We start from the raw sequence: 12,639 nt of genomic DNA on the forward strand, positions 1-12,639 counted from the left end.
ATTATCCACAAGTGGAACTGACATGGTGATTGTCAGCAAATGGGGACACCAGCTGTCACTGTGGACAGTCACCTCGGCCTATTCAAAGCAAATTGCAATATCACACAGTAACACTCTCAACTAGCTGTTTCCAGGCTGTCTGTAAGAGATTTATTTTTGCAATAAGGACGCCTGTTGTTAAGCGCGTTATAGCAATAAGCGCATCCTTTGTACTACATTTCAATGCACTATTATTTCATTCAATTCACAGCTTCTGTTTGTATTATTACACAATGATGAATTCTCATTATTATGTAATAAATATGACTTGAGTGGGAATATAACGACTATTTTATTAAAAAGCAGATTAATTGTTATAAATGTATGTATATATTTCCCAAAAGGGCTCACAGTTAAGAAGCAGTCAAAAATGCCATACAAAAATCAGATATCAACAATACAAAGTTTATAAAAAAATGGTAGAGAAGTTGTCAGCAATATCCTAAATAATACTAACAGAAATTGTGATTCTTTAGATTATGCGTCCATGTTTAGAGATCGATCTAGGTCGGTTTTGTACTTAGTCGAAACATTTTCAAAACAATATATTTCTTTCTACGTTATTCTAGAAACAGGCATTTAAAAATATGCGTAAACTTTTTACCACGTTCCGGTGACATTTCACAATATAAATCGGCTTTTAGCTATTTCTGAGAGCAATCGTGCACAAGATCATTGAATGTACGCGGGATTTTTCAGCCGCTATAGACTAAACAGTTTTTGATACTAGCCAAACTTTTAGTTATTTACTTTTGTCTTCCTAATTGTACTATGAGATAATTAACATTTAATCACTAATGTTCATGGTAGATATAGAGAGAAAACAACAGAAAAATCCCAGTGAGGGGTTTTTTTATAATGTATAGGTGCACCCACCTGTACTAACAGTATACGCTGGTATGGCACCAGTGGAGGATGATAGAATGAGCATGAGGTCAGGTCAGTTAGCGTATCATGGCTAATTCACCAGGAATTGCGGATGGCGTTTGGTTTATTGATCATTGTTAGCAATGGAGAACCTAGAAGTCATTTTGATTAATTTCTGATTAAACTGTCGTAGTGGTCTCTATCACGATGCTTATTATACTCCATCATTGCCCCACCAGCGTAGGTAAGAGTACCATTCCACTATCATCTATTAAAAAAACATTATATCGTAATAATATATTAAACGGACACGGTTGTCTCCCAAAATTAAATAATAAATTATGAATTGTATACGTTTTCGTACCATCGATTTAAATTTATTCTGTTTGTCCATTGATTGCCGTTTTCACTGTTATATTACAATTTTCCTATAACCTCTAGTGTTTGTTCTGTTTGTTTGAAGGCCGTCATAATATTCATTCATCGTCATAACATTGATGGATTACCTAATATTAGCATTAGGTCATAAACATTATGAACTATATACATAATATTTTAATAACTAGTGACCTGCATCGGTTACGCCCGGTAGTTATAGGTACAGCTGTGAATTTTGTGTAGTATATAATATATAGCTTACTCTGGAATAATTTATCTTTATATCTTTAATAATCATATCTTAGTTGTACAATTAAGTTATGTAAATAAAACAATCATACTCATGAAAAAAAAATCTTTGCTAATGTAAAATTGTAAAAACTGTGATAACTCCTCTAATTTTCCATTTCTTTACAGTAATATTTTTTCAATCCAGAGATATAAATAGGTATAAATTTTATACATTCAGTTCATGTTTAATTCTTTTTGTGCAAATCATTATAAGTTACTATATGATAATTATATTAAACCTATAATTAGGGTTTCAATATATCCTCATACATTATTGTAACTTGAAATTGTATTGCCGTTGGTTTCAAATTAATAAAATTAAAATTGAATTTTAAAATATTGAAAATCATATTTTTCAGTTTATCCATTACAAACGTGCACAAATGCCGTTACATTTAAAAGTAATGAAATCACTAGATAAAAGAGAACTGACCACTGAACAAAAATAAAAATCCAACTGGATTTGTGTTTAGTTAGACAACAGGCAGTGTAGCCGTACAAGGCATCGTTGAATGAACGCGTGAAATTTTCGGTCACCAATGGCGAAAAACCTTTTTCATACGCGCCAAACTTTTAATACTTTCGTATCCCCGAATTTTTGCCGGACACTGATACCCACAAATAAACATCGAATGTCGATAATATTGTATAGGAGTATATTTTTGAAGGATGTGATATGTGAGTGAAATGACAAATTGCGGAGGTATAACATTTTATTCCTTTAGAACGGCAACACATGGTTACCAAGAGCGTAATATGATAACAATTTTTGTGTTACCCAAAAATAAAGGCGACGGTAATCATTTTCCGAGGGGTTATCATTTTGTATACTTTTCGTGTTTATAAAAATATTTCTACCAGAAAATCTACAAAAGGCTCGCATGCGCTGCGAAAATAATAGACCTTTCCTCATGTCGCAACCAGCAATTTTCTCATACACTCCTTTCTTAATTAAAACCTCGGCCGCGAATGGGTCTTTTTTATAGAAGTAATAAAAAAGTTACGAACTGCCACTAATGACTGACCTTAATGGAAAAAAGTTGAAATAAAAAAAAAGTAAAAACAAACTGAGTAGTTTGGAACTCTGCGAAACTTACGTCGTGCGGCGCGTTACGATTCCATTTTCAAAACAAATGACGCGCGCACTCACCAAGTGCCCAGATAAAACCAACCAACGTACGATGGCCTGTTGATATTTGGCATAGGCCCGCTCGTTGGAGTATTTTGGAAAGTTGAAGAAGGGGTGGGTAGATCTTACAAGGTTGGAATTGCGTTACTTAAGGCACGTGCCTCGGGTGAGTTAACCTGCGCACAAGTTCGTGAATCAATCAACGTGGGAAGTCTGCCCGGCAATCGTTGGAGGGCTGCTTATACGCATGCGTTGTCTTTAGGGATGGCATTGTCGATGTTTCGGGTGTCACGACTCAAAAATTTGTTTTGCTATTACCGAGTTGTGCTGGAATCTAGTCGATATTTTTGTACGATTTTTGTTAAATAATATATTTCAAAAAAAATATTTTCCGAATGTAATTACAGATACAGATCCCAACTATTAAGAAGGCCATATTTCGTTGTACATTTGAATAAAAAAATGACATAGGGAACGTATATTATTTTTTATTGGAAGAGTTTATGTAGTTGTCTGTGAACTCATTGAGTACAAACTCAAAAATTTGGACTAATTCACAAAGTTTATTACATTATCACTAGGTCACTACATTCACTTATTAAATTGATAAACAATTATTTTTAATTGAAATGAATAACTTAACTGATAAAATTTACATAACAAATAACTGTTTGATAGTCTCGCTAGAATTAAAAATGACTAGATCGACATTTATTTTGCTCCCTATAATAAAGAATTGACTTTAATAAATCATGTAATTAATTGAATCAAAATATTGGTAATTTTATATGAGATTCTCTACTTTGGACGATGTACAAAACTGTTATTACTTCTAGAATTATTCTTATATTTTAAGACCTTAAAGTCATTTTATTTGAATCCCTATTTATATCGTGTGTACAATTCATTTTTGCGTGATTCGAGGACTCTGTTGAAGGATTTATTTTATGTAAGTTGAATGTCAACATAATTTGACGGGACATAAGATGTATGTGGCAACCCTCGCTTATATACTATACATAGACAGCACATGGTATCCTGCATGCGTTACTATTCTGAAGTACTAATTTGACATTCCGATCTATTTTTTTAATACTCAAGGTAAAAATGATAAATTTCGTTATGTTTGAATATAAATAATTATAAATTGTAGGTGATATGAACTTCACCGCGTCATAGTTACCTACACTATTATTTTCGATGGCGGGGATTTTTCTAATATTTGAGTTATTATGTCACCGTAGAAGAGGGAGGGAAGTACCGTGTGGCATGTGACTTGGTGTAAATCTAATAAAATCAACTCTAATATGGTCTAATTTAAATAGAGTTCTATAACTAGTACTAATCCTTTTACTACTAATTTGAGTGTATACTTAGGCATATAATTATGCAGATAGGTAGGTATAGGTGTATATATACCTAAGTATATACTTGATATATACATATGCATTATAAAAGGTTAGTATACGGGTCTGATAGGGACTGGTCAAAGATGATATACTGCGCACACCATAAATAATGAAGGTAAAACAATGATGATATATACATATCTTAATACCTTTTATTGGCATAATATTGCATTGCCGATATTGCATTTCCATACTCTCGCTAAATTGAATAGCGACGGGTAGATGGTTCAGAATGGGCAGACATATTCAACTAACTTTATACGTCTTCGCTTATGGTTACTATCGAAACTCGCTCGTCTGTACTGATTACTGTTTTACAATACAGATTTCCGATTGCATCAATTGTTTAATAGCAATTCATATAACTGGAAATGACAATGAAATTATAGAAAAGTAGTTTTTATAGATATGTTATGTAATAACCATATGTTCATATTGTGGTTCTTTTGCTATGAGGTACAATAATAGTATATTATATACCATATTTATAAACGGATAATAAAGTAGCAAAATATGATGTCTAAGTAATTAGTATTATTATTAGTAGTAAGTCTTTGCCATTAATGTTATACAGATTAAATTTCCTTTTAGAAAAACAAATTGCCAATTTATTTGAACGATAAATTTATTTTGTGTAGTATCCTATTAATATTAGAAACGCAAATGTTGTTGGTTGGTTGGTTGATGGTTTTAATGTTTAATACGCTTCTGCTCAAATACCACTGGAATTTGTTTGAATAAATATCGTACTTTTTACATGAATTCATAGATTTACTACCACGCGTTTCAGTTACTTCACGGAAGTGATTGTAACTTTTCTATCAATTTTCCTTTTTGTTATCACAAAAATGTACGTTAAATTTTACTTAGTAATTTAATATTTTGTACGAAGTATTGTTTATTCTTCATTAGTTATTAAAAAAATCAATTATATTATATTTTGTATTTCTGATGTTTATATCAAGTGTATTTTCTAAATAAAAATAAAAATTATGTAACAATGAATTATAGCGTAAGACGTAATGATAGGACAGCTCCTTCGTCATAACAAGTCTAGCTGCCATTGACACAGGTAATCACAAACAGGGTCTATCTGTTCTATTTTTATTTGTAAACTTTTTATCGACAGTTCACCTCTTGGCTTGGTTCTTATCGATAGAATCACGTCACTGAACCACCATATCGCATGAATCCCGCCGAAACGGGCCAGTTGATAGTATCCGCGCGCAACCGGTGTGTGCTGACGTCTACCACATGCCGCCCGCGACGAATCGCGTCTACACGAACGATCAAGGTACGTTACTAAAACTTATTAAAAGAAATAATATTTTTTTTTCTACAGGAAATTTTTTTTTTATTTTATTTTTCGGCCTGTTATTTACAATACTTTTTCAGCGTTGAATTTCCCGCGCTTTCAACCGTCAGTGATTGCTGTTTACATTACGGTTATTTTTAATTGAGACCGTTTTCGGCGAATTTATCTCATTCAAATTTTAAGTTAATTAATTATCAGTCGGTATTTATAATCTGTGCTTGTGTAAACAAAGTTCAAAGTTGGATTAAAAAATATAATTGGTTCTTGTTAACAGTAATTTTCCACGTCCCCACTTTAATCAAGTGGTATAACTAATTACGATATAATTATAGAGGTAACATTTAATTTATGTTTACACCTCGCTTCGTAAAACGTAGCTGAATTTCAGAGTTGCTAATGGACGTAACTTTTATTATGGCTGTATAAAACGTGTTACTTGGCTTCATCTTACAATGTGTTACATATATGTCTGATGGCCTCAGCCTATATGAAAAAAAAGTAAATTTTACTGAGAAATAGGTAGGCGCTTAAAAATATTATGTAAAAAAAACTTTTTTAAAAACATAATAATTATTATTATGTTACAATTTTTAATTTCTCGTTTTATTTAATTTTTGGATAGTACAACACAAAGTCGAATTTTTCGGCTGGTTTTCCATTTATTTCTAACAATAAGTCACGCAACGGATTTTAATAAACGGGATTTTCATAACGATTTGAAAATTTTCTTCCAAAAGAAGTCCGTGAAACAACTTTTGAAATGTCTAAATAATTTGAAATCCATACTGATATTATGAATTCGGAATTATGTCTATCTGTTTATTTGTTACCTTATCAGATTTTAATAAAATACTTGTATGAAGATAGATTATATATCACAACGATGCACATGGATTTTTATCTAAAAAAAGCATACAAAGTGATTAACATGAAGTATATTCATAAAATTGTATATCAATATAAAAAGGATTTCTTTTTTCGCTAAGTATACGTAAGCATTATTTACAAGGGTGAAGGGTGCGGTATAAGACTTATACTAATGAGAATTATTAGGTCATTGCAAGCAATATATTCTATCAAGTCATCGTTAATGCAGTCCAGCCCCTCTGGACACCATCTTGTCTAACTTAATTTTGTCTTCGACCTAGATTACACCAGCGCAAATTAGTACAAAACTTTTCGTTAAAACTTACATATGTGTTGAGAAACTATTTTAATATTAAAACTAACTAACTAACTATTTAAAGTTTATTGTTTTCGTATTCTGTAATGAAAACTATTACTACTATTATTGTCTGTACAATATTTATCCTAATATAAATTGTTTTTTAATATATTTATATACTAGCTGTACCCGCGACTTCGTCCGCGTAAAATAGTGACCTTGAGCAAATAATAAAAAATATATATTAATAATCTAACCCAATAAAAAAGTTTCATCGTTCTAGCTTCAAAAATGAAATTTCCATACATAATTCCATACAATTCAATCAACAGCCAAAAACTAAGTTTCAAACTACTATCTTTAAAATGAAGATACTTCCATACATACCATACATACATTACATCTCCCCTTTCAACCCCTTATAACCCTTTTTCTTGTTTTTTTTAATGCTACTTATATTAGTGTCATCATGTACCAATGATAAGATGTCGCTATACTGTAACCATTTATGGCTGAGTCCTGTGGCGGTAGGTACTGATATTTTCTCAACAGCCTAAAAAATGGGTTTCAAGTTTCTAGCTTTAAAAAATGACAATACATGCATACAACATTTTAACTCCCCTTTTGACCCTTACAACCCATTTTCGTTAATTATATTTAATCAATACGCAAAAAAATAGGATTGAAGCTTAAACTTTTAAAAAATTCCTCTTTCAGTCTCTTATAACCCTTTTTAGCATTAAAAAGTAACCTATGTCCTATCTCAAGATCTAGACTTTAAATTTCATTTAAATCAGTTCAGAAGTTTTGGCTTTTAAGACAGACAGACAGAGTCACTTTCACTTTCATAATATTAGTAAGGTATTTATTAAATAAACTGACCCAAAAAAGCGTAAGAAAAAAGCTTAATCGTTCTAGCTTCAAATATGACGAATTTCCATAAAAACTTTTATCTGCTATTTTATTTTACCCCTTGAATGGTGACAATGTGATATTTACAAATTTAAATGTCATATTTATTTATATTTAATAAACAGCTTATACATTTCTTTAAATTTTTTTGAAAATTGGTGGTCCAGTTGGCCAATAACATAATAAAATTTTGTTAAATCAAAATAATAGATGTGATATTCTAAATTGCAAACTATCCCTCTACTTGCGCGAACCATATCTCTGACTCTACTGGCCAGAATGGAGAAACGCGTATTCCGAACCTGAATAGCTCGGATGGAACGGTAGATGTTGTTTCTTCCAAGGAAATGTTGTTCATATGTATTGACAACATTTTTAATATTATATGTTGTTTTATTCTTCAAAATTATTAATAATATGTTCTTACGCTCTTGTCCAAGAGCAGGGTCATCAGTTATAGGCTATACCAGGATTATATTTATGTATTTATAAAATAAAATTGCAGAGCAAACGTTTATTCATTTAAATTCATAAGGAGACAACGGATTGACAATAATCAGTTGCGCGCGCTGCTTATACAAATGACATATATGTTTATTTATGACATATGAGCGTTAATAAGTCGCATATCTAGTACAATACTGGTGTAATTCAGAAATTAAAAATTTTTGAAAATAGACTTAATAACACAATTATAAAGTAGACTTTCCAAAATATCTAATTTTTTAGTTAAGCCATTATTATAATAAGTGTGTATTCAACCGCATAAAGATAACCTTGGGTAATAATATGCCACGCCTTCACATATAATATAATGAATAGAGATCCTTTGCCATAACAGCCACTATCGCTTTCAAAATAAAAAAAAATTATCAAAATCGATTTAGAATTGTCAATGACAATTGATATCAAAACCAAAGTAGGTTTTTAAGTTGGTTCATTTATCGATTGGTTTTCTAGGTACATAATTCTAACACAAGTAATAAAATGAGGAAAACCCAGACCTCTTCATAATATACACACTCGTATTTGATCTTTGAATACCTGTTTGCTATAATAAAATCAGTCGCGATCCAATATTAAAAAAATAATTTATACATTAAAATATACTATACTATGTGTATATAATGTACATATATATAAAATTTTAAGAACATATAAACTGACAGTTTTTAATTCCACCGAGCGGTGGAATGCAAATTTATCTAAAAACAAACTTGCCTGTAGCTCTTTTAAAGACATGTAAAAGAGCCTTCATTGTATTATACTTATTACAAGTACTTTAGGAGTAAAATTTTCATTACTTTTTTACTCTACTGCTCACAGATTCAGCCGACAATAGAATAGAATAGAAAATTATTTATTCAAATGAACTTACCTTGAAGCACTTTTGAATAGTCATAACTTATTTTTTCGCTCATTGGGAATGCTTTATCATTGAAGAATGAGCAAGTGACTTGCGTGTTGCTCTTTTGAATAATTTAGTTGTAACTTTACATTTTTAAGTTTAAATGTGTGAAAACAAACAACCAACTAGCACCAATTTCATTAGAGTCAAGTATTAAATTCATAAGAGGAATAAGAAAAACTTAGCTTGTTAGTTTTTTAAATATAAGTTATGATATGTGTCAATACAAACTACAAATAAAATTTTATACTCATTACATGATACTTACATGAAATTAAATAAAAAAGTAATAAAAATCTACATTATAACTTTTATAATTTTATTACTTGAATAACAAAATAAATAGTTCAGATGCGTTAAGGAAATGTTAGTTAGTTAATTAATGAAATACTTAAACTAACTTCGTGTAGTTCGTTGATATAGCTGTACCGTACCATAGGTAGTTCATTCTCAGCTCTATTAAGTTTACAGTCTACTGGAAAATGTAACAGTCGATTTAACAGTTGACTTGACTGAAAAACATTTTCTATTTTCCACTGCTAGTATATTGCAAAAACGTACGTTTCGTACTTGACATCTTTTAATCGACTGTCGCTTTTAGTGTTCCAAAAACTGAAAAACATTTAAAAGATTGCCATTTTAAGTGTTTTTCAGTATCGACGAAAATATTTTCCAGGTCCTCTTTTTTTGCAAAATGCAAAATTTACATAATCATTACAGAGTATAGAACAAAGTCACTGTCGCTATCTGTCCCTATGTATGCTTAAATCTTTAAAACTACGCAACGGATTTTGAAGCGTTTTTTGTTAATAGATAGAGTGATTCAAGAGGAAGGTTTATATATATAATCCATGTATATTCCTGCGAAGCCGGGGCGAGTAGCTAATCTTATATATAAAATTTTCGTGTCACAATGTTAGTTACCATACTACTCCGAAACGACTTGACTGATTTTTATGAAATTTTATATGCAAATTCAGTAGGGCCAATAATCGACTACCATCTATTTATCATATCTCTGAGTAATAACGGTTCTCATCCCGTAATTTTTTTTTATAAGGTGGCATTAAAAACATAAAACCCTAAATTTTTGCCACTCTAATCACCAAACTCTCTTTTTAATAGCAATATTAGTACTGAAATTTATATAGCAAAAGAACGTTTGCCGGGACAGCTAGTATAATATTTGCACATACTTTCATGACTATTAACTAAGATGCGGTACTCAGAGGAATTTACAATACAATTGTAATAATTTATATATAGTTAAGTGAGAAAATGTGTTTCAATTTTGGAGATATTTGGAAAGAAGGAATTGAAAAGACATGTCAAAATCCGCCTTGATTTTACGATAATTTTAATATTACTTTAACTTAATTTATATTTAATGAGCGCTCAGAAAAAGTATCCACGGTCTCCGAAGCACACTCCAAATACACTTAACAAAAGAATTCATAAAAAATCGAACGATCCTTTCATTTTCTCATTCAATCAATCATTGGCTCATTTATTATTATTTTTAGAATCAGCCTGAAATAGAATAGAATAGAATAGAAAATCATTTATTCAAATAAACTTAATTTAAGCACTTTTGAGTAGGTAAACATTTTTTTTAAATCTACCGCTTATTCGGAAATCTGTCTCATCACAAGAAGAATAAGCAAGAAACTTGTGTGTTGCTCTTTTAAACAATCCTTGTAAGTTTACATTTTACAAGGCGAAACGTGTGAATACAAACTACCAACCAGCACTAAATTATAGAAATTTCTCAAATATTTTTTGTCGAAGACTAATATAAGTAATCAGATTCGAACCCACGATCTTAGATATTTAAGACAGGGTAGCCGTGTCGCTTACACATACAAAACTTTGTATCTCAATTAAAATGTTCAACTAATTCTCTAATGTGGAAAACATCGATAACAAACTAAACTAGACCGAATGAGATGGTACCGCCGACTAACCCATGCCACGTTATAATAAATTTTATATAAGAAAATTTGGACACATTAAGTATTGCTTTGCATATAACATCAGCAGTTGACAATATATTATTTCTGTATCCCTACGAGGATTATAGTCGTATTATTATTATCTGTTAAAACTTTCAATTCCTTGCTCAGATCAAAAGTAAACTTTTCTTGCACTGAGATGCCTTATTTACATTATTCCATCTTTCGCTACGTACTATAAATCTAAAACCAATATCTTTGTGTCATATAAGATTTTATTTATATACATTTATCACTTCCCATCAAATGATAAATTATTATTGATCGATAGCATATATGATAAGATGCAGAAATTTCAATACATATGACATTTATTCGATACATTTACAAAATGTCGGAAAATGATGAAACTAGGTAGACTTCGCAACTTCACCCGTCATGTATTTTAACGAAATGGCGGCCACCCTCATTACTCGACCCATTGCATTACAGCCATCATTCTCCAGTACCGTTACTTTTCGTTTAGGGTTCATTTTTTTTCGTCTGCTTGGTTATTATTTTGGGTGAGGGGTGTTTAATAGTCTATAATCACAAGAATTGACATATCAAATGCTTATAATTAGGCCTGATAGTTGCTGAGATTAGCGAGAACAAATCAATAAAATATACGGCTTCAAGAATTAGAGCTTGATACTAATGTTCACAAGACATATAATAATAATAATCACAGGACAATTTACACAACGCCATCTAGACCCAAGTTAAGCTACCTAAAGCTTATATTATGGGTACTAGATAACTGATAAATACATAGTTATTTTTTTTTTCGTAAATACATACATATGTATTATATACAGAAAACAGCCAGACCGATACAAACAAACATACTCATGAATACAAATGTTTGTACCGTGCGAGGCATCGAATTCGAGACCATTTGAAGTAAGACGGTATGCTAAACCGCTAGACCACCGAGGCTGTCAGATGGATAATAGTTTAGATGATACGAGAATTTTATATATTGTATAATATATGTGTATGTAGGTTTAGAAATAATTGATTCGACTTCGAATTCGATTTGACACAATATTGTAGGTTGTATATAATTTGTTATACATTTTATTATTTATACAAAATAATACACATTTATAGCGAAATAAATACAAAACGAATTAACATGTACAAGATTCATAGTAAGTAAATGGGTATTGGTAAAGTAAGTGCTTTTACCAATACCCAATATAAACCATCAATAATTTGTTGGATATATTGAACTATGCTATTATTTTTATCCACAAATGTTAATTCCGATTGTAAAAACAAATACATACAGCTTTATTTTGTAAAAGGACACACTCATATTAATTAAAATTTCCGTTGAAATAATTAATATGGTTTTAATTGATGGAAGTGTTGCATTGGGCCATTGCATTGTTTATTTGTTCAGTATAAATATTTAACAGCAAATTAACATGATTTTCAGAGGATTAACATCACTACGTCAGAGGATAAACTTAAATAATATATGTATATACTAGGTGTGCCCGCGGTTTCACGTGTTACATATCATTATAAAATATAGCCTATAGACTATTCTAATGCATATATATGATGCATGCATAAATATTCATTAAAATCCGTTCAGTTCAATAGTTTTTGCGTGAAAGAGTAAAATACGTACTTACTTACAAACTTTAATATTTATAATATTAGTAAGATATATATAGGTATATGTAGAACTAACAAATAACTCGGCTCTAATTCCTTTCAATTA

General features: G+C 30.6%; 1 protein-coding gene across 1 annotated transcript in view; it reads left to right on the plus strand.

Annotated features, from left to right (window-relative positions):
- Positions 1-5,339: 5,339 nt before the first annotated feature.
- LOC131849345 (dipeptidase 1-like) overlaps positions 5,340-12,639 on the plus strand; it is a 185,058-nt gene continuing 177,758 nt past the window's right edge. The window contains exon 1 of the mRNA XM_059199407.1: positions 5,340-5,407. Within this exon, the coding sequence (XP_059055390.1) occupies positions 5,368-5,407 (40 nt within the window). The 5' untranslated portion in view covers positions 5,340-5,367. The remainder of the gene's footprint in view (positions 5,408-12,639) is intronic.

The sequence above is a fragment of the Achroia grisella genome, unplaced genomic scaffold (genome assembly GCF_030625045.1).
Source record: "Achroia grisella isolate CSIRO2021 unplaced genomic scaffold, CSIRO_AGI_Agris_v1 utg640, whole genome shotgun sequence".
Classification (NCBI taxonomy): Eukaryota; Metazoa; Arthropoda; class Insecta; order Lepidoptera; family Pyralidae; genus Achroia; species Achroia grisella.